The 23,518-nt window shown below is 46.1% G+C and overlaps 1 protein-coding gene across 2 annotated transcripts in view; it reads right to left on the minus strand.

Annotated features, from left to right (window-relative positions):
• Positions 1 to 23,518, minus strand: part of SLC24A3 (solute carrier family 24 member 3) — a 112,925-nt gene that overhangs the window by 10,696 nt on the left and 78,711 nt on the right. Inside the window, exons 7-16 of one of the 2 annotated variants that reach the window (XM_038133170.1) lie at positions 22,555 to 22,629; positions 18,860 to 18,885; positions 17,208 to 17,261; positions 15,515 to 15,660; positions 12,844 to 13,004; positions 12,017 to 12,293; positions 10,554 to 10,720; positions 9,630 to 9,744; positions 8,668 to 8,780; positions 315 to 380 (exon numbers count right to left, since the gene is read on the minus strand). In XM_038133170.1, the coding sequence (XP_037989098.1) occupies positions 315 to 380; positions 8,668 to 8,780; positions 9,630 to 9,744; positions 10,554 to 10,720; positions 12,017 to 12,293; positions 12,844 to 13,004; positions 15,515 to 15,660; positions 17,208 to 17,261; positions 18,860 to 18,885; positions 22,555 to 22,629 (1,200 nt within the window). The remainder of the gene's footprint in view (positions 1 to 314; positions 381 to 8,667; positions 8,781 to 9,629; positions 9,745 to 10,553; positions 10,721 to 12,016; positions 12,294 to 12,843; positions 13,005 to 15,514; positions 15,661 to 17,207; positions 17,262 to 18,859; positions 18,886 to 22,554; positions 22,630 to 23,518) is intronic. The other variant, XM_038133171.1, reaches the window with a different exon arrangement.

Here is a 23,518-nt window from a genome sequence, read left to right on the forward strand (position 1 = left end):
CAGCATTTTGTCTGCTTGTCTCACAGGACAATGGATCCCACTGTGCTTTAAGGAACCTGCTTCAGCTCTAGCATAGAAATTCCTAATGATTACTAATGAAAACACACAGGCAGGAGTATCATCCTGCGGGAGTGACAGCTCCTGCAAAGAGCCGAATCAAGGCCTTGGGAAGCTTTTCAAGCAGGGAGCACCCCTATCCCATAACAACACACTTTGCAACCACTATTTCAGCTGGAGGTGAGAAAGGAGCAGGTGAAAAAATGTCTATAAAAATCCCTCTTTTGGAAAAGAAGAACAAAAGACTATATACATACTGTGACAAAAACTGATGCCAGCAGGAGACCAACAGAATATATAAGTCCTCTGCTGTTTAACCGAATCTGTAAAAGAAGGAAGTTTATCAAACCATCTCACAATTTCAAACAATATTCCTCTCTGCTTTTATTTCCATAATCCTAAACTGCTGAGCTGCTAAACAGTGGCTTGCAAGCTGCAAATGCCAAGTCAGACCAGCTTTGCAAGCTGCAAATGCCAAGTCAGACCATCACATCACAGAAAACTTTCCCTACTCCCTATTTTGCCAAAGAAGGAGTGTTATTAGAGGAGAGTCCTTAGGACCTGATAACATTTCACAGTGTTCCGCTTCCACGTGAGCTTTGCCACCCCTTGTACTATTATATCATGACAATTTCTAACTCTATGAGTCCTGTAAGAACCAACAGGGGAAAGGAAATTTTGCATTCAGTCACCAATTAATGCTTCACAGTGGGGGAAAATAAACAAGGAGACACACAAGCACCTGATTTCTTCCCCACGCTTACCTTATTTCTTCCCTATTCTTACTCCTCTTGGTGAAGGGAACAAGTCAGTAATCTCAAAACCAGAGCCTCAGGGGGTGAAAAATTGTCTGTATCAATGCATCATGGCACACTAACAGAGGCTGGACATGACCTAGCACCGAGGCAGATCAGACAAGGAGACAACTTACTGCCTGCAGGGCCGTGTACCAGGCACATCACAGGCTCTGGCGCAAGCTGTCTTCATGGCAGAGCCCCATTTACAGTCACTGTCCAAGAGCAGAACTGAGATGCAGGTCCACAAAGCTGGGAAGCCATTAAACTGCCACTTTTAGAGGCTTTGAGCCTAACCCAAGGAAGTCACCTGCATCTTCAACGCCCAAATACTTTTTAAAATGTGATTTTTTGTGAGACATAAACCTAATGTTCCAAAGGAAGGCTACAGGGAGTAAAGCCATCTCTCCAATCCTGCTCCTCAGCTAGGATCACGCTTCCCCTTGGTTTCCCATCCTTCTTTTGGGGAACTTAATGATTATCCTTTTGGGCATTTTTATATGACCTCAAACAGCATCACCTGCAGCATCATCAGGGCAGCACTCAGGGAAGTCTCTCAAGGCACTTCTCCAGGAGCTACTGTGTGGAGGGGATGCCCTTCTAGGAAAGGCTGGCTTCTCAGTGCTCCCATCCTTCTAGTTAGATTATAAAGACTCCCATTTGCAAGTGAAGTGGGTATTGCTAATGTGTCAAGCAGCACTACAATTTTAAGAATGCAGGAATACAGATACACTTGTATCATTTTGCACCGCAGCCAGCAAATCCTTTTAACCCCACTATTGCTCCTAAACCCAGAGTAATGACTTAGGTTCAATCCCCAGGGACCACTGAGGGGAGAGTCTGACCTGTAGAGTAAGGAAGGATGATCAGTCCTGACACTTAGGAACTCTCAGCCTGCACTGCTCTGTGCACACCCAGGACCTTTTATCCATGCTGCCCGAGCTTTGCTGTTCCCTTTGCAAATGCTAAAATACCAGCTCATACAAATGGCACACTTTCCTTCCTTACTGATTGTTGACACCATAAAAAAGGCTACAACCACGATGATCATTTTGTCTGAAAGGTACTGGAAGATTTCTTTGGGATGAACGTGCTGTAAGGGTATGGATGGACAGCAGGACCATTACATTCCTATGGCCATTACATGTTAAATACAATATTCTCATTAGACTGCTCAAAGAAATGGAGGATTTGGATTGCTTCAGGGCACGAACTCAGATTTTGGGACCGTCTGCATAACTGAAGATGAAAAATGTCATGATCCCACTGCTAATGTAAACTTCAGAGATGGACCAGCCTGCTTGGCTGTGTGCAGTCATTCCTGTGCATCCACTCCTCCCCTCTTGCTTTCACCCATCAGAATGGCCCACACGTAACAGTTAACCTGCATTTCCATTATTATCAAGTTCAAAAAAGCCCTACACTAACTCTGTGTACTAAAACTAAAATACACATTTAAAGCTGCCTTCCCTGCTATATCCCAAACGAACAGCAGCTGGCTAAGAAAGAGAAAATATTTTACAATAAATTCCTTTCTGGATTTTGGTCAGGAATTTCGTTTGACTAGTGCAAATATTTTTTAAAACTGCCAGTATAAAATGTATCAATTAGAAAGGGATCTACAGGAAAAGGAACCAAATGAAGACGATGGAACTATTTTACCACGGAAAATGTCTAAATTTAACCTAAAGTGCAAAAATTTAACCTTAATGCTGCTTCTCAGTTACAACTTCATGGTCCATAAAACCAGTAGAGCATTCCAAGGGCCTCTGTGTCTAATTTGCTGAGGACACTGCTTCAAAAAAGAGATGTTTGGTGCTGCTTTCTTCAGGCTATCTGCAGTGCTCTTCCTTGGAGGTCGTTCAGGGGAACAAAAGATGCTATTAGGGGTAATTCAAAAGCAGAAAATGTATGCTAATTATTACAGCATTCTGTTCCTATGTGGGCCAAGCAAATGTGGCAACCCCTTCTGCAGCTTGAGCACCAAGTTCCCCTCACAGGAGCAGGCTGACATCAATGTCCACTTGTTCCAACTGTCCTCCTGTAATTTCCTACTTGCTTCTCAGTTGTTTTATGGCCCTTTTCATATGTGGTTTCTGTCCTTTTCTGTCCTTTTCCTACCTGCTCCATGGCAGGGAGGTGCCATGCATACATCACCTCCTGAGCCTCAGAAGAAGCATCTGGAATTCTTCACATCTTTTCCAGTACTTTGAGCTCACCAGGAATAATTTTTTTACTCAGTTGCACTTTTTCTTCCAGAAATTCCAGCTGTAATGTGTATCTAGTTCAGCCAAATGAGCTTCCTGACAAACCCTTTCTTTTCCTGAATTTGACTCTGGACTACCCGCTGCTGTTTCACAAATCTCCCATGAGCCTACAGCTCTGGAAATACAGATTTAACTGATTCCACTCCTGTGGTAATCACCAGCCTACCCCATTTCTTATCATGACTTTTAACTATGAGCACAGAAGATTCTGAAATTTGAAACAGAAGCTTAAGAAAAATGTGTCCTTGATCTGTCAAATTAGGGCAGAAATAGTCAAGCAGCTCTCTCATGAGACGAGTGGCATTTCCTGCAAGAGGCAACAGAAAAAATTTCCTTGGGATATGTGAAAATGTGCAAGTTCAGGGAAAAAAAGGGCAGCAAATCATTCAAAAATCACAGTAAGGGAGGAGATAATTTCAGGTTTTGGCAAAGATCAGAAAAAGAGTCTCAGCTGGAGTCCTTTCAAGTGTATAAGGAAAAGTCCAGTCCCCTGTTAATTTAAGAATAGGAAATGCCTCTCCCCCAAGAGAAAACAGGCTGCAGAAGAAGCACTCCCTCACACTGCAAGGAGGAAAAATCAATATTCCCAAACTCCCCTTTGAGGACTGGCTTGTGTGTAGGGGCTGAAGCAAGGCAGAAGAATGCTGCTCTGGGTGATCATGCACAGAAGGTTTGCACATTCACAGCCTCCTCTGTCAGAGTTTGAGGGGGGCCACATCCCTGCTGCTTGTGCAGCAAATGCAAAGGGGCTGCCACCAGCTCCAGCCATTCCCATGCTGCTGTGGTAACCAAGGCTGAAGCCAAACAGCAGAGGAAAAACAATGGATATAAAAGTTATTCTATTCTTAAGTTCTTTTCTGGCAGCTGCTTAAGGGAAAACAAGGAGCTACTGCCAAAACCCACACTGGTTTTGCTTCAGGGTCTTAATATGACAGAAATTACCCCAGTAAGGAATTTCAGAAGGGCTATGCTTTGTTTCCAGTCCCTCAGCTGAAAAAGCTGCAGGTCTTCTGTATGTCTGGGTATCCTTCTCCTTCAGTGTCTCTGCCTGGCAGTGGAAATTTAGTCTAAATCCTGCACAGAGGTCTAAGCAAACTGGAACTTCAAACATGGACGCATTGCTGCATGTTTAAATGGAATTTCCTTCTTAAACCTGTTTTTAGACTCCTAAGAAAGTGTCCCCGTTTTTCTCTAGATCACAAAATTCATTTTGCAGAGGATATACACCTGGAGTGCTGCACATTCAAAAGACTATACTACTGCTCTGCTACTCAGAGTATCATGCAGGAGCTATAGCTGGAGAGAACTCCTGTAATACTAGGAGGATTGACAGGGACACTTCTGCTCTACTGCAGTATAATCATCCCAATAATCTCCCTGCCACAAAGCCAGGGAGCCAGCTTTGTCCTAGCAAACAGTGCCTTGGAATTTAACCAGGGGAAATCAACTGGTCAGCGAGGAGCAAAGCAGTGAGGCTTCCCCTCTCCATTGTGTGCTCTGCAAGCATTTGCTTCCCTCTGGATTCTCTGCTCAAATAAGATTGCACTGGGATTATTTCTGCTGTCTCAAGCTGCTTGTTTTGGTGGAAGGAATATCAGGTCTCTCAGACTTCTAATGTGCTGTCAAATTTTGCTGAAAGTGCCTGAATTTATCAGGCAAAGGAGCAAATTGGACTGACATGATGATAGTCCCAAATGCTGACGTGATCAAATCAACCTGGCTCTTTATCCTTAGGGTAAAATTCCTGTTCTCTAAAATACTGCTGGATGATGTCTGGTCTACATGCAAAAAAAAAAAATATTCCAGAGGAATGCAAGTGGATGGAAGATAAGGAGCAGAAATCCTTCCACTCTGCATATGCCAGGTGCACTGGGGAAAGATGCTTACTGGATTACAGAGTCAGCAACGTGTCCAACACTCAGTGCTGGAAGAGAGGAGAGAGTGAAGATGTCAAAGGACTCTCAAGGTCCAGAGGGATGCTGCTTTTCCTCCAAAAGCCCTGCTGGCCTGCCAGATTAGCTGTGTACACAACAGAAGGCAAGAGCTGCTGCAAGAGGGTGGCCAAGTGAGCAGTGGAGATGGAAGCTCCAGTGGGAAGCAGAGGAAGGCAGAGTTAGTACCTGGACATTAATGAGTGTTCAGAAACACTCGTTTATTTGAAATAATAAACATATGGTTGTGTTAAAAGACTTGGCATTTTAAAAACAGAAGGCATCTGATGTGGAAAGTTTAATCCTGCATTTTTTCATGGAAAAAGGGTGGGTGGCTTGGTCCAAGCCAGGAATTCTGGAACTGACACTTGAGCTGAAGGCAAAGGGTGAGGCACTTGCAGTGTAACCACATCCTAGGGGAAGATGTTTCATTTAAAGCAGGAACACAGAAGGAAAACCTCCTTCTCTAGACCAGGTAACAGATGCTTCCAAGATGCAGCCTGAGAATCATAAGACAGTTTTAATCTCCCTTCCTGTAATAAGAAAACCAGAATAAAATAAATACTAAGCTGAAGCATAAACTGACAATGGGGCTGGAGAAGCGGCAGTCAGAAGAGAGGCACTCAATCAAAATGCGATTTAGCAACCCAGCACCAGGACATTTTTCCAGGGATTCACAGCTTATTTCCAGTGCTGACATTCACCTACTGTGACTCCAGCAAGCCCATCTGTCTCTCTGACAGGTCGCCCTCTTGTTCTTTTCCTGACTCGTTCTGTTAAATCACAAAGCTGCCTTTTCCCCACTCAGACACTATCCCATGGAGTAAGCTTGTTTAAACAAGTCCCAGTTCCACGTGAAGCCACTTATAAAGACTGTTTTGAGCAGTTCCCCAGTTGGAGGAGATACTACAGAGACACATCTGGGTCCTGCCAAACACCAAAGGAGCAGCACTAAATCCTGGACTATTAGCTCAGAAATCACCTAGTACTTTTGACTCACAGTGACATCAGTGGACAACCAGGCTGGCCTGAGCCCACGAGCCCCAGGGCAGATAGCAGGGCCTGCTCATGCAAGCAGCCCAAGGCTCAGCCTGACAGACCTCAGGAGCTGGAGCTCCACTGTGCTGCCCCCCTCTGACCTGGGTGCCAGGGACAATGGCCACACTCCTGGAATAAGAACCAGCATCTTGGAGCTCTAGGCACTGTCACCAAGGTACACCTGACCCAGCTAATGCCAGCATTTGCTAGCAACGTAATACTTCAAAAATTAATTACTTATAACAGGGTGAGGAAAGGGGCCTTGCTTTGTTTTAAAGTTTAATTACCCAAGAATTTGGAGAGAAATCCAAACAGCAAGTGAAAACTGAGGAAACTCTTTTGCTAATTGTGGGGCAGTTTCCAAGACTGCCTTTTCTAACCATGTGATCACACTGTACAATGGACATTCTGGGTATGCAAAACAGTAGTGATACTGTTATGCCTCCATGAAAGTTGGCTGCTTCTGTTCAGCCACTCATTTTCATCCTTTTTCACAAAAATATAGACGAGCTACAGATAAATTGCTTGTTAAAGAAAGGGATTTTATTCCTACAGCATTGCTTCCTTGTGGCACTCCTATATTCAAGAAGAGGGAAGATGTGAGGAACTAAAGGCTGGTCAGCCTGACCTTGATCCCTGGGAAGATGACAGAGCACATGATCATGGGAACCACTTCTAAATACACAAAGGACAGAGATGTTAATTTATGGAGGGGAAATCCCGCTGACCCTGCCTGACAGCCTTGTAGGATGAGGGGGACTTGCAGGGTGAGGGGAGCACAACAGACATTGTTTATGTTGACTTTAGCAAGGCTTCCGGCATCCTCTCAAACATCCTCAGAGACAAACAGAGGAAGAACAGCCTAGAAAAGTGGCCAGTGGAATGGCCTGATAAGCAGCCAAAGCACTGTGCTCCAAGTCCAGCTGGGGGCCAGTCACTAGGGCCTTACCCCAGGGGTCAGGACTGCTCAGTGCCTTTTTTAATCAACTGGACGATGGGGAGAGAGCAGGCTCAGCAAGTTCACAGCCCAAACAAAACCAAGGAAGGTGGCTCATGCTCTGGAGGACTGTGCTGCCATACAGAGGGGGCTGGACAGGCTGGAAAAATGTGCAGGCAGCAAAATCAGTGATATCCACAAAGGGAAATGAAAAGCCCTGCACTTGGGGAGGAATATCTCCACATGTCAGCATGGGGTGACCAGCTGGAAAGCAGCATGGCCAAGAAAGACCTGATGATCCTGGTGGACACCAAGCTGAAGTCAGCAATGCACCTCTGTGCCATGGAGCACCAACAGCCTCCTGGGCTACATCAGGAGAAGTGTTGCCAGCAGGGAGAGGAAGATGATCCCTCTCTGCTCACACTAGTCCAGCTCTGGGCTCCCCATTACAAGGAAGATATGGACTTCTTGGAGCAAGTCCAGTGAAGGACCACAAGGAAGATTTAAGGGATGGCAGCATCTGACATACAGAGAGGCTGAAAGAGCTGTGACTGTTCAGCCTAGAGAAGAGAAGATTCAGGGGGATCTTAGCCATATGGATAAATACCTGATGGGAAAACACAGAGAAGGTGCAGCCAGACTCTTCTGAGTGATATCCATTGAAAGGACAAGAGGAACCTCACAATTTTAAATACAGAAACCCCATTATAATATAAGAATGCTTTTGACTGTTGAGTATGGTTAAAAAACAGAGCAGACTGCTGAGAGTGGCTGTGCAGAGGTACTCAAGACCCAACAGGACACAGTCCTAAGCAGGGAACTTAGCTGACCCAGCTTTGAGTAGAGGGCTGGGGACTAGACAATCTCCAGAGGTACTTGTCAAGCTCAGCAGTTCTGTCATTCTCCTGCCTTTTAACTTTGCATTCACGCCGTGACTGTTATCAACAGTCTTCTCTCTGCCCTACACTGCTGTCTGAGTGGTGTCCAGGTAACAGCAATAGCCACAGCCACTTCCCTCTAGAACTCTGTGGCATCTCCTGCTTTTACTTCTCAGAAGGAACCTTGTAGCAACTCTGGGGCAGAGGTTGGCTCTTTTATCACTTGGGAAGTAAAGGATAAGGTCATTGGTGTTTGGTAGTTTTGTCTTAAACAGGAAAGCTCTGCAGAGTTTCCTGCTGATGGTCACGCTCTGAAATATCCAATTATTTAACAGTTTCCTTTACTTTGCAGTGTGTTAACGGTTTAGTAATGCAAGAATTTTTCTTAGCAAGAGCCCTACAGAGCTCATCTACATTTTATATTTCACCTGTGTGTTTATTCCCTCTGCCTTATTAAAAACAGGGTCATTCCTGGAATATATTCAAGAGTATGAAAATTCAGTGCACTCTAATAAGCTAGCTTACTTCAGCACAGACTTCGGTCTTCAAGGAAGAAATGGAAGCACTTGTCCTCAAAAGGATGGGAAATGTCCAGTGAAAATTAATTTCTACTTCTCCCATAACAAAACGGAGAAAATTACTTGTTTTTTCAAATAAAATCCACAGAATTTTGGACTTTTTTTTTCCTACCTAGATCTGGCTTATTAAAAGTAAATAAATAAATAATAAATAAGTAACAATGATGTGAACAAATGTAGGACTTACGTATGATCCATAATTCACTGCTAGGGTCTGCAAAGCCCATGGAAGGCCTAGGCCAATTAAAATATCAAAAACATTGCTTCCGATGGAGTTGGATACGGCCATATCCCCCATACCTGCAGGAATGGAAACCACAAACACTCAGACATGTCTCAGAAAAGTCCTGCAGCTTTAATCTGAGGTAATCCAAGCAATTTCCCCTGATTAAGGCCAAGATTTATGGAAGATGCCCCTCACTCCCTCCCTTCACCCTCCCATCATACAAGGCTAGCAGGCTTAAAGGGGCTTAATCCACATTCCAGGATCATCTGAGAATTCCCCTCCACTAATCCTCTGCTGCTGAGGGGACCCACTGGGCTGGCTGTGACCTGCCAGTTCCCTGCTGCCATGCCCAGGGGGACTTTTGCCCCTTTACTGTGACCATGACACATGAGCTTCTGTACTGCACTAATTGCAAAAGGTCTTTGAGTCATCTCTTCAGTAGCTGCTTATTTCAGTGACAAGCCACTGGTTTTGCTCCCCAAAGCACTACTGGCTACTTGCTTTTCCTCTTTACACACCTGTTGCTCAAGCCACAAATATGTGGGAGCTGCTTTCCTTAAAAACAGTAGTATCTTCCAGTCCTTATGACTGTGAAGAAAAGCTGGAAGGTGGCCTGAAAGATTCTTATGCCATTAAATAATTCTATACCACTGATACTCAAATTAAGAAAATTACTGTGATTATTGAGGAAGGCTTGAAGTTGACAATACTGCCAGAACTTGTTCCACACTTCTGTTGAGAACCTGTAAACTGCTTTGCAATAGCAGCACAATTTATTTCCTTCTATGTTCTTGTTTTAAATTCCAGGCTTGTGGAAAGAGCTCTGTATATTCTCCTGTTGAGGAAACATCTGTGCTACCTGAAGAGGAGGAGAATGTCAGGACACAGTTCCACAGCAGGATGCCATCCCTGCAATTACCCACCTTGCCTGGCCACGATAAGGCTGGCCATGCAGTCTGGCACGCTGGTTCCTGCTGCCAAGAAAGTGATGCCCATGATGACGTCTGGGATTCCCAGTGTGTACCCAATGATTGTCACCTAAAGAGAGTATGAAATAAACTGTCAAGCTGCTTACAAGAATTAAGACCTGACACCAACTTGGCCCAAATCTGCAAGATGCTGTGAGACGGAGGTTATCTCTCAGTGCAAACTCACACTTCCTTTAAATAGAGGCAGTGACAGGCTTTTTTGGTACATTCATCAGCTGGCAGGGGATAGCACTCACCTGCTGTGTAGCCTCTCAGGTTAGTTGTTCCCTACATTTCATCCACAGTTTTCCTGATACTAATCTGGAAAAGAGACTATATGGTCGCTCCCTACCCTGGGTAACTTTCTCCTGATCTTGGATGGAGTTTGTAAACATTGTTATATACAAATACTAGCTAAGCAGACACAAAACCACCCTATGGCTCTAGTTCTGCAGGAATTTGACTGAATGCCATGCTGTTGTTCATGCTAAGTTCAAAGTGTTATCATTCACAACTCCATGTCTCTTGAGCTTGCTTGTTCCAAGAAAAGGAAAAATTGTTGTGGCCAGATTGTCACTCAGCACCCCTCACACTACCCTGCAGGACTAGGAGGTGTTCCACTGCTGCAACTGTAATTGTTGCCCAAGGTAAAGAATCTAGATGAAATGCCAGCCCTAAATCAAGCTCAAAGGCCATGGCTACGGGCCCCTAATTTTCTTCTCTGAGTGTGGACAGGTCCAAAAGAAACAGAAGCAAACCTAAGGTTTCTCACCTGAAAATTCAGGTGTGTAGAACTTCCTATGCTTTTCTCTAGACTGCCAAACCCCCTCCTGCTGCTGCTTCTCCCAGGCAGTGGTTTCTGGGTTAGTTGGTACGTACCATCCACACCATCATGTAAGAAAAAGCTGCAATCCACAGGGTAGAAGAAGCAAAGGTGACCATGAACCATTTTTCCAGGTGGGGTTTGTTACAGTTGGGCACTGTGAAGTACAGGACAAAACTCAAGGGCCATGTGAAGACCCACTTCAACATTTCTATCTTGCCAGCTGCCAAACAACAAAACAAAGGGAAACAATCACACTTCAGAATGCTGTTCTTTTGTTAGCATGTGCAAACAAGATGCCAGGGACACCTCAGCCTGTTATGCCAACATGCCATTCTTATTCAGAAGATAATGATGAGATGGTAGATAGGAGGGCAGAGACAGGCACAGGAGTATGAAGGGCCTCCCTGAGAGTTTAAGCAATGGGTCAGACCACATGTGCACCCCAGTCAAGTTCTTACAAAACCACATAAAATGCAAGCCCAAGAAAGAGATCTCAATCACCTAATGGGAGGGTACAGAAAAGATGGAGGCAGGTCCTTCACAAGGGAATTACAAAATTCCTTCCACAAGGGAATTACAAAAGCCAATGGACTCAACTTCCAACAAGGGGAATTCAGAACAGATAGCACATTAAGTTGTGCATTTTCTCTTTTTTTCCTGCTGAGGTGGGGGGAGCAGGGGGTTGGTCAAACATTGGAACAGGTACCCAAAAGTCTGTGGGATGTCCATCCTTAGAGATAATAAAACTCAACTGGACACAGGCTTGGAGGAGGAACTGCTCTGAGCAGGGGGTTGGAACCAGAGATCTCCAGAGGTCCAGCCTTTCACATACTATGGAAGTCCACAGGACATCTAAACTACTCTCTTTAAGGCTCAGGTCTTTTCCTCACTCAAACTACAGAAATGCTGTTTGAGTGAGACCAGAACAGGAGTTCCCAAAATTGTATCTTACCTGCAAAGGGCCAGACCACTCCCTACAGTATTCCAGCTCATCTGCAACACAGTAAATCTTGCCAGCTATGGCAACTGTGACTCAAAGGCAGGACAGGGATACATTATGGTCACCCCAGGACAAGAGCCCTGATGTGGTAAGAAGCACTAGGCTAAAAGGAGATCTCCATCCTGCAGGTGCAGTGCTCAGCAGCCTGAGGCACACGTGGGTCCTCACTCTGACCTTCACTCAGGCTCCTCACCAGCAGCCCAGCCACCCTCAGGCTTCCTCCAGAGTGAGCAGAGATCGATCTCTCCAGGGGGTGAGCCATGTTTTGGGGGCAGAACCCACGAGTGCTCCACAGCAGCACAGGGCCAACACAGGAGCTGCAGCAGAGGTGTGCCCAACCCCAGGAGTCTGCACCCTGAGAGGTTCTTGCTGCTTCCCAGTTCCCCATCTCTTTTACATGTGGCCAGGAGCCTCGCTGCAAAGTGAAAGCTGATGGAAGCTCTCAGAGACACTTCTACATCCATCCGCAATGCTTTCCAGCATATCCAAACAAACACCACACAAACGCTTACTTACTGGGGAGGTCAAAAGGTGTGTACGGCCCTTCATGGTCGTCATCGTCGTCGTCATCGTCATCATCTTCTTCCTCATCGTTTTCGTTGTTCTCGTTATCCTCGTTCTCATTCTCGTTCCTGGCCTCGGCCACGTCCTCGTCGCGCCGCGTGCCGTTCACGCCACGCTCAGCAGAGTTGCTGGGGCCTGTTCCATTCTCCACCACGTGCTTGATGGGGATTTTGATTGCTACTTCTGACTCACCGTTGGTGTAAGTCCTGCTGTTGATCAGCCTCTGTCTCTGTAAATAAAGGCAGCCTTGCTGAAAAGCAGGACTTTTCTAAATTTGAGGGTTTTTTAAGCAAAAGGGAGGAACAGAGAAAGAGAGGTGTGTAGAAGTCTTTAAAAATTTATCTTTAAAAGCAAAAAGAATGATTTTCAACAGGTACAATGTGATGCTTACTTGCAGACCACTAGAAAAATCTCACATGTACAACTTTTACAAGAGAAGGTCCAGTGGCTGTGGAATTGACTCCAGGAGTACTCCAAGACAAGTGACACACTAAGTGCAGTCTCGGAGTAGTACCATATTATTAAACAGATCTATGCAGGGGACACCTCCTGTGAGCAATAGATACATGTAACATAACTGCATAACCACCTCTGCTAAAATCTCCATGGGCACAGAGAGCAAGGGACGTTCAGTGAAGTCAGTGCCAGAAGGATAAAATCTGGGAGAGCGCTATCAGGGATCCAGAAGAAACACCAGAGGTGCATTTCAAGCTAAACACTGCCACAGGAAAATGCAGATTCGGGAGGAGAAGGGCAGGTGGGGGAGATAAAAGACACACCTCATTGATTAACATGCGGCTGGCCATGGAGAGACGTGTTTTGGGAGGGAAATGGCTGGTTATCATGATCCGGAGCCCAGCCTCGGAAAATGAAAGCTGGTGTGGGTAGGCAGAGAGCAGCTCATCAACCATGATCACTGAGGCTTTACGGTGGAAATTTCCTGCAGCCAAGGAACAAAAACAAATTGAGGCCGTCTTCCAGCAGTCTCTCCTTCTGCTCTATGTGGCTCTAAGAAGAATGAACCCAAGGGTTCCAGAATTTCTCTGTAAGAATCATTCCTTCAGCTATACCGTTCAAAATAGGCCTCATCTGTCCTTAATTTCTGCCTTCTACACACCTTACATTCCTGGTTTTAAATGAATTGTCAACATAGTATGACCACTCATGCTCCTTACAGAGAATTAAATTTGCTCTGCACACTTCATCACAGGTCTGTGTTAGCACACCACTGCTTCAACAGCAGCTATCCCACCAAGGCAGTGACTTTCAGTTGCAACCTGCACTTCTGTGGGGATACTGTCCTCATCCACTGCTGTGTTCCTGCAAGGTACCAACACAAATGAAAAGAACATTCCCGCACCCTGGGCTTGCAGCTCATGGCTGGGAACTGCCACTGCTTGTGCCAGAGCAATTCACAGTGTGGGAGCAAAGGGACAGGGAGACAGAGGCCGGTCCCTGGACTGTGCTCCACCTGGAGCACAGTGCCGATGCCCACTGCCTCTGGGGTTCATCCTTCCTTCACCTGGATGACACCTTGGGCTGTGATTTCTGTGCCAGGACTGCAGGGTAACCTGAGGCCTTATCCAATACACTTCTGCACAGGTTTATTAAAACCAGTGTTAAACACTGGCCAATGTTTTGTGGCATTACCATTTTTAACCATCACTGCTAGTCTTACAGAAGACTATCACCTCGGCCTTTATGTTACTTTCTTTTGCCTACTGAGGCTTCCATGGAGTAGGGTAGATATGTGAGCTCCTCCATATTAAAGAAATAAAAATGCAAACCAACAACAAAAACCAACTACACAGCTTACAGCTTTGCCTTGTGAGTTTTTCCACACTGGCACGTGTTGAATGGCACCTGGAAAAACTGCCAAACATAGAAATCTTTCTGTTTCAGACTTTCTGGTCCTCTGTTCAGAAAAGGTTTCAGAAAAGGCCTCAGAAGACAAACAGTGTCTGAAACCCCCAGGCACCCCATTGCAACAGGTGCTGTTGGTGGCCCTGTACCCCTGGCTGGGACACAAAGCAGCACCACTTGCCTCTCCAGGCCTCCTGTAGCCCAGTCCCCAAAAAATACAGGAACAATCTGCAAGAAGATGAAGCAACCCTTTCGTCTTCCTTCCTGGGCCAGTGTGAGTAACCACAAGTGCCCAAATCAAAAAGTTATCAGCAGAGTATGCAAAAAACCCATTGTGGGAACATTTAAACCAAATCCCACTGGGTAAAGTTGCATGTGCAAGGCCTGAGCTTGTGCTCACTGAGTTTTCCCAATCCAGCTTTCCTGGTACAGAATTGCCAGCAAAGTTCTGCTGTGGCGTGCTCCAAGCGACAGAGAGTTGTCCCCAAAAAAGCAGCTTCCTCAAATCAGAGTGCACAGCACTGCTGACAGCCTTCCCTCTGCAACAGGCCCATAACTGAGAGCTGGCAGACTCATCTGCTGCTGCAAATAAACCCCAATACATTTCATGTTTAACTGCTTGCTGTATACAGACTATGCCTCTCAAGCTCCATTTGCAGGAAAAGAGACCTATTTTTGGTTGGTTGGTTGGTTGGGGTTTATTGATAGACTAGCTAAACAAAAGAGGCAGCCCATCTGTGGTCAGAGGCCAGGACTGATTTTGACAAGATGGAGCTTCTTCTCAGGCTAAGTCAGTGCCTCAGGAAAAGGGGAAGTGTTATTCCTGAGAACGAGTACATATACATCCCAAGCAGATACAGCACATGCTTGTTGACTGTTTTAAAGACAAAATAAATCCACTGTGAATAGAGTTTTTAGGACATCCTTGCAAATGCAGACATTGAACAACTGCTGAGCTATGGGATGGGCGAATTTTTTTTTAAGCTGAAGGAATACAACCATTTTTTATACATGATCATGACTAAAGTCAAACTGGAACAGATTTCAGCCAAAGTCAAACACCCTTAAAGACCACTTACATGGAAAAGTTGGGCGTGGTAAAGCCGGCATGTGCAGTAAGAGCACAGTACCCAGGCCCACACAGAGTCCCCACCCTTCCTTCACTGGGGATAAGTGTACACTGGTCTAAGTAGGGCCTTTTTTCTTACTCAGTTGATGTCCCTTTGGAGTAGAGTTAAATTTAACTGGACGTGCTGTAAATGAGCAACTTCAGTGCAGAGTAACAGAACCCACAGGAGGAATTAAAATGGCTGTAACAGGCCAGATAAGCAGCCCCTGGGCTTGAAGGAGTCCTTGCAGCCAAGCAACTTGACCAGGCAGCAAGAATCAGCCACAGGAGGCCTCAGCCACCTCCAGTGGCATAGGCTGTGGTGGCTGGCATCACCACACCGTGTCCCCCATCTGGGAAAGGGGTTCCAAAAGGACCACCTGGCCCCTCCTATTTTGTGGCTTACAGAAGAGCAGCAGTTCCCACCGTGTGAGCAGGGAGAGAACACCCAGAATGATGCAAGCGATAGGGTGACTTACTGGAACAGTTACCTTTCTTTAGTAACACCACTGTGGCATCACAGTTGCTGTTGTCATCCATCTCTGCGTTACTTGCTAAGCCATTCACCATATTTGCAGAGTTTTTTGTCTTCCTCTCAAAGAACTGATGTATGGTTGAGTTGTACCTGCACAAATGAAACAAACTCAGGATGTACCTTTAATTATTGAGAGTCTTCTTTTCCTAGCCTTGTATCCTGTGCAATACAGCTAAGGGAGGGAAGTAAACTCCTCTGGATTTAAGGAGGATCCCAGAGCTCCAGCTAAATTGTACATCACACAATCTCTCTATACCCAGAAGGCTATGAAAGACAGAAGCCATGGATCTTGAATGACATGCATGTTTATGTGTTAGGTGTGATGAATATTCTGTATCATGAGTAATCTTCGCCTCCCATCATCCAAGTATATTTTTTTATCACACAATCACACCTGAGTATCAGCATTATTTTGCTGGGAGGACTCAACCCAGAAACACAACACCTTATGCTAAATTCATCTCAACTTTGACACGGGTGGGGAATGATTCTTGCTTCTTGGAGCATCTGGGAGCTGACACAAATATGAGCCAAGGCTCTCCCCACGACACTCAGAGGCAAGGGTAGACCCCTTTCAACACCTGGCAGAGGTCCCTAAATGGGCTGGCAACCTTTCAAGCTGTATCCAAATGGGTCTGAAAAGCCTGTTCACATTACAATTCTATTTTTAGGGAAAAAAATTGCACACATTACAACTGTCTTGCTGGTCAGTTAATTGTTCCAAGAGTAAAAAGCTACCCTCTATGTCAAAATTTCTAATTAATAGGTAAATTCTGACTTGTGTTCCCTTCAGCCAGCCTGAGTGTTTTGCTGTTCTCACTGAGAGCTGCTCTCACAATATTACCCTATTCATCATTTCAAAACAAATCTCTAGTCTTACTTGTGGAGACAAGACCACTGGTGTGTTTGGCAGCTGGAAGGTTTTGTTGAATGTTCCAGTTTGAATCTGGGTTTCCTTTCCACTGGCTTTTGAAAACAAGACAGGAGGAGGTGAACAAAACAGCAGAACAGACCAGTTTTACTGGCAAGAATTTGTGTGGAAGGAGTCACACAGGCCAGATGCTCAGAAAATCACTGCTGACAGTGCCGTAGTTTTACATGGATCTCCAGGCAAGCAAGAACTGCTGCAGAGCTTCACACCCATGAAAAGTGGACTGGAATCTCACTCCTGCTTATTTCTGAGTAGGGATGCTAAAGTGAAGTCAGAAGAGACTGTTTTGGTGGGACTTGAGGACAGATGCAGGTCTCTGCTCTACCACAGGTTTGCTGCATTAGCCTTGGTCAGGATGCGATCCGTAAAGCCCAGATTCACAGGACAATTTAGGTTGAAAAAAACCTCCACAATCATCAAGTCCAATGTTGATTCAGCACTGCAAGCCCACCGCTAAGCCATGTCCCTAAGCACCATATTTGCACATCTTTTAAACCCCTTCAGGGACAGTGATTCCACCACTGGCCTGGGCAGCCTGTGTCTGCACCTGACAACCCTTCTGGTGAAGAAATTTTCCCTAATAGCCAAGCTGAACCTCCTCTGGCAGAACTGGAGGCTGTTTTTTCTTCTTGTTGTAAGGGCTAGGTGAGACAAGGGGAGCAAGGAGCCTTTGAATTTAGAGAAGCTGAGGGCACATTTGACTTACTTCATTATAAAGATGTAGATGACATACATCAGCACCAAGACTAAGGACTCCCACCTGGAAACAAGAGCAACACAAACACATCAGAGCAGGGCATGACATCAGCAGCTCCTGTTCAGCCACTCCCTCATCTGACATACCACAAGCATTCAGAAAGGCTTGACCCTCCTGGGCTGCCTTAACATTCCTCTATAAAAAAGGGATGCACAAAGAAATGGCTCACACATCCATGCATGGTGCCTCCTTTGTTTTCCTGACTTCAGTGATTTTACTCGGCCAAACTGACCTGTCAGCTAAGAACACGTGACAAAACCCAGGAGAGTTCAGTGAGCAAATCGCACACCCAAGGACCACCAACACTTCCATAAGGACAATAACCATGGGATGTGGCCAAGGGAGAGGAGCAGCCACCCTGCTCTGCCTGCAGGAGTGTAGAGCAGGACGCTGGGCTTTGTAAAGCCAATTGTGCTGAGACAACCTGAGCGTTGGCTTTGGTGTCACTCCCAGCTGCTCTGCCACTACTGCTGCTGCATGAGTGCTGAGAATGCAGCAGGCAGCAGGTCAAACTGCTGATTAGATACTGATAGGTTTTTCCCCTCTGCTGTTTCTGTGCCAAACCAATGGAATAATGAAAATTGTGTGAAACAAATTACAATAGGACTTTTAGAACTTATTTCTAGGTGATCTTTTTCACTGTCCAAAATGCTGTATTCTGCTTAGTTCCCCATGGCAAACTGCTAGTCCTTGTGGAAATCATCCATTATCAAACTACGGTATGCTAAACTCATGGAACATTTTCTCCACAAGGATACTGAGATATTGCACTAACTATATCAATGTCTCATTCCCTGCTTCTTAAGATTCAACATTCAGCTTCTGTCTTGTGTTTTGGGCTTCTTTTTTAGACCACAGTTAAATACAACTGGCCTTTGAGTGAATTTCAGGTAAAAAAAAAAAAAACACAAAAAATCAACAAAGAAAACCAAGCCATTGTCAAGAATGGGTGTTTGAAACCTGCCTCTGAAATGGGCAAGAGTCAGTGAGAGAAAACACCAGCCCAAGCAGCCTGACGCTCCCTAGTGCTTGTAATCCAAATGACAGCAGCTGGGAGTGACACCAAAGCCAACGCTGTCACCTCCACTGTCACCTCCAGATGTCACCACATCACCTCTGGGATATGTCAGAAACAAAACCTTTGAGACCAAAGCAACTGAAAAGTATCTGCAGGCCTCCTAGACTACCATACCTACTGTGCTGGTCTTCAACACATTAATATGAAATTTTTTAAAAATTTCTTTTAACTGGCCATTCACTAAATTATGAAAAATCCAACTATACACTCATTTATGACTGCTTGACTGGCTCCTTCTTGCACACCCACAGCTCTGCTGAGCACACTGTCATCCCCAGACTGCTGCAGGGCATGCAGAGGGCACTGACTGCTGCCACTGTACCAGGAACAGTCTGATTCTCCTGGGCTTTCTTCTCTAGCTCAAAAAATTAGTTACTCTAGCCCATCTTGTGCTGACATTTCTCACACAGCAGCAAATAGCTGCCCTGCAGAACTTTTTAGCTTTCTCCTTCTCATAAACACTAATTATGGCAACTTTTGTGGTATAACCAGAAAAAAATGAAAAGAAAACGGATTCACTTACCAGGAAACTCTTTCATCATAAATAAACTGTGGAGAAAAGATTTTAAAATAGCACGTTATACACAAAACCACAGTTGAAAACAACACATCACCTGAGGCAGGGGACAGAGTAAAGCAAGCCAGGGCTCGTGGCAATGGCATCAAGCTCAGGTGTATTTTGGCACTGCCCTCCTGCCAAGCCTTTGAACTTCTTAACCCTTAGTTTCTCTCACCTAGTCAAGGCTAGCAGGTACTCCTTTCCCAAATGCTACTGGATCCTTGTGCAGCAGTTAGAGGGAAAGCAGTGGTGAGCCAGAGACAGGACTGCACCCCTCTGATCCACCCGGCCGTCTCACTGGACATGGCCTCCACCCTGCCAGCTCCTGGCTGGACACCAAGTGACCCACCAGCAGATCCACAGCAAGCTCTGCAGCTGCTGCTGTGTCCTGCTGGGCCCAGGGTGTTGTTCCCATTAGCTGAGGGTGACCATCACCCCAGCTGACTGAGGCTACTGACAGCCCCTTTGGCACCCTGTAGATGGACAGGCACTGTGGCTTCCCCAACAGTGCTGGGGATCCAACTCCTCCCTGAGGGAAGCACCAGCGCCATGCTGAGGTGTGTCAGGGAAGGACCAGAGCAATGGCGAAGGGTCATGAAGGAAGGGGTGTGAGGGAAGGACAAGCGCCATGCTGAGAAGTATGAGGGAAGGTGCATGAGGGAAGGACAAGCGCCATGATGAGGGATGTGAGGGAAGGTGCATGAGGGACGGAGAAGCACCATGCTAAGGGGTGTGACGGAAGGACCAGAGCAATGGCGAAGGGTCATGAAGGAAGGGGTGTGAGGGAAGGACAAGCGCCATGCTGAGAAGTATGAGGGAAGGTGCATGAGGGAAGGACAAGCGCCATGATGAGGGATGTGAGGGAAGGTGCATGAGGGACGGAGAAGCACCATGCTAAGGGGTGTGACGGAAGGACCAGAGCAATGGCGAAGGGTCATGAAGGAAGGAGTGTGAGGGAAGGACCAGTGCCACGCTGAGGGGCGGGAGGGAAAGGGTCTGAGGGAAGGACTAGCGCCATGCTGAGAAGTATGAGGGAAGGTGCATGAGGGAAGGACTAGCGCCATGCTGAGGGGTGTGAGGGAAGGTGCGTGAGGGAAGGACCAGCACCATGCTGAGGGGTGTGAGGGAAAGTGTGTGAGGGAAGGACCAATGTCATGCTGAGGGGTGTGAGGGAAGGTGCGTGAGGAAAGGATCAGAGCCATGGTGAAGGGGCATGAGGGGAGGACCAGTGCCTAGGTGAGGGGTGTCAAGGGAGAACCAGCGCCATGGTGAGGGTTGTGAAGGAAGCAGCAGCACCATGGCAGGGGGTGAGGGAAGGGCCCACATTGGCAGCAGCTTAAGGGCTGCACTGGCAATGGCTGAAGGCTCACACTGGCAATGCCTGAAGGCTCACAGGGGCAGTGGCTGCTGTGCTCTGTGATCAGGCCCTTCCCCTTGCCGTGCTCCGCCAGCCCTGCTACTCCCCGTGCCTCCAGTTCTGCTCCCGCCGCAGCAGGATGGATGCAGAGGGGGCCTGCGATGCCGCTGCCTCCACAGGAGGCTGGAGCTGGAATTGCATGCAGCCCTCTTGGCCTCAGTGACAGGCTGTGATCCATTCAGCCCTTCCAAAGCACCAGCAGGGAAACGCGTGCCCGCACCAGGGATCACAGATCCACGGCTGTGCCCCAGGGAAACAGGAGGGAAAAGGAACGAGGCCCCGAAAGCACACTGAACATTTCCCCTTGGCCATACAGCCATAAATAGCAACTCCTGTATGACAGCCGGCACGAGGCAACACTGGTTACTGGAAGAAAACATGACCACAAAACGTTGTAAATTACAGTTCCCCGTCACTGTGATCTAATCTGACAAGGCCTGTTTTAGGTTACAATGTTTTGGTGTGATGAGAGGTGAAAGAGTGTGCAGTGACTTCTGTGACTAAAAATAGCAGCCATCTCAATTTTGCCTCTAATGACTCTGCCCATGTCCCTTCAAGTTAAGATACACATGCATCTTTTTCCTTTCAAGAGAATAAGGAGTAAGTTTTGCCAAACTCTACTAGAAGACCAGGTAGCATTGTAATATTATTATTAAGTTAAAAAAAAATCATAGGGCTGAATCAAGATGAATTAAGTACAGTAAATATGGTTTATATCCACTTCTAAGCTCTGCGGTTCAGAGTTCACTCTCTCATTAAATGGCCTGGAGCAGCAAACAGGTGAGTCTATATTGCTCTGATTCTTACAACAGCTTTGTACTTCCTTTTCTGGTGCAAACAGAGACAAAGTCATATTGATTTACCCAGCACAGAATCAAGCTTTTTAAAGTTGCTGTATCTCAGCATTGGAAGGAATATTTATTTCCCCTCAGGTGTATTTATGATTAGTAAAGATACCAGTGGAGTGCAATTTTTAACACAGCACCACAGGCTGTTGTTTAAAACACCATGAGAACAAACTTCTACAAACAATATAATTCTTCAAGATTGATGACTCTATTCCAGCTGCAGAGAAGTTTCAATGCCCTCATATGGAAAAATTATCCCTGCATACAAAGCACGGAAGCATCTTCTAAGAGGTTAACCATCAAGCTGTCGAAACAAAACAAAACAAAAGCTTTTTGTTTTGCAGCTCATTGCTAGTAATTATCTAGAAGAGTTATTCTTCACCAGGTACAAAATGGGTGGCCTTGCAGTGCGGGGAATAAAAGTACAAACAGGTTGAGAAAGATCCCCTCCTTGGGATAAGGCAGAGAGAGGCCTTTGCAGCTACAGAGTATATCTGGAAACACGGGCTTGTTCAGCAGGAAACAAACCAAAACCCACTGCTGAAACACACTAACCAAAGTAACCCAGACTGCAAGCGACTCTCTTCTGACTCTAAAGTCCCCTTCTTGCTGACATAAGGAAGTCAACCTCCCAAAATCACTCTTCCTGTCTTAGGGAATCTAGGGTACTAGGCTAGAGTGGGGGGAAAAAAAAGATATGCACTGCTACCTGAAAACTCAATTTATACATTTCCTGGCACTGTTTGGTATTGGTTGCAAAGGTAATGCTAAAATGATAGCAGTGTCTTTATTTACCTCTTGTGCCAAAATTTTTTCACCAGATAGCCCAGTTCTGAGAGATTTGGAGCATCTTCTGAGCTTGATGAAAATCAGGATAGGCACAGCACTAAGAATTGCTGAAAGTGTAGCTTTTATTGAGGACTTGCTGTCAGCATGCACTGAACCTGCCCCTGGTATGTGTGGAAAACTAATCTAAACGTTTTGTAGTAGCTGTTCAGGATGTCTCTCCTCTGGGCACAAGTGCTTCCTCCTTACAGGTTAGTGACATGTATTTCAGGAAGTCCTGAAGGCCAGGAGAGCACTGGCCCACCCACTGCAGGGCTGCCGGAGGCTCAGAACGTGGGTTTAGCTCTGCACCCCATGTCTGCCTGGGGCAACCACATCCTGCCCCAGCTTTCCCTCTGGGCTCTCCAGACATTCCTCCATCTCCTGCCCTCGGGCCAAGCCTCCCAGCAGAACCAGGGAGACCACGAGCAGTTTTCCACAAACAGACATTCCCGTGAGCGCTCGAGCTGGGATCTTGTCAGCTACACGACTGTTACACCATGGCAGGTTCCCTTTAGAGGTGGCAGTAGATGTGGACTCCCTCAGATGAACAACCTCCAAAAACTTACCACGATGAGTGCAACAACAGACAGCGTGTAGTAGATCGAATCTCTCAGGAGACTCCACGACGACAGCGCAACAACCTGGAGAAACAGGCAAAGACAGGCTGTCAGCTGGGCTCCCTCCAGCACGACTGCCACACCAGCAGAGTGTGCCCAGGTGCCACCTGTCACTCTGTGGGAGCTGTCCCCACACACTCTGGGAACTGGAGGAAGAGGCCTAAGACAGGAAACACTTTCTGTGGCTGCTGGGGGAACAGCTGAAGGGAGACAGGAACCGCCACATCGGAACTACCTGCAGACTCAGCTGTCCCCCACGCTGGGCTGTGTGTCCCCATGCAGTCTGTGTGCATCTACACAGGTTTTGGGACAAACACTCAAGTCAACACTCCAGCAAAGTGTTACGAACAAAACCCAGTAATTTGTACGCAATGGAGAATAAAAAGGGATCACTGTGTAGTTCGTGTCACTTGACACTTTCCAAAGCCACAGAAATGAGGAAGAATTCTCCCTGCAGGCTGCACGAGCCTGCAACTCAGATCTTAGAAGAAAATACCAGTGAACAAGTAAATCTTTAATTTCATTAATACTTTTCAAAAGAACAGATTAAAAGCAGTTATGTGGAGGTAACATCTTCAATATGATTCTATTTTTTGCAGCTCTAGGAAGTCCCCTCAGTAGAAGCTTCTCCCCACATCTGTATTTCCCAGTTCTGGAGTGCATTTCAAACACTCTGGATCACATCCTTCAAAGGTGTAAAGTTGAAGGAGGAAGATGGGAGATGGTTAATTTTCACTGATTTGGATCTGAACATATACATTAATTTTCTGACTGTACCCTCCAGTCATACTTGTGCATGAATTCAGTCACATGAACAGTATCATTTTCAGTTCTATTTCAGTGTCAGCAAAAATAGTGTTCCAAATTTCTCTAATATTGAATTTTGCAAAACTGCTAATGAAACAAATGCTGT

The sequence above is a fragment of the Motacilla alba genome, chromosome 3 (assembly GCF_015832195.1).
Source record: "Motacilla alba alba isolate MOTALB_02 chromosome 3, Motacilla_alba_V1.0_pri, whole genome shotgun sequence".
In the NCBI taxonomy this organism is placed as follows: domain Eukaryota; kingdom Metazoa; phylum Chordata; class Aves; order Passeriformes; family Motacillidae; genus Motacilla; species Motacilla alba.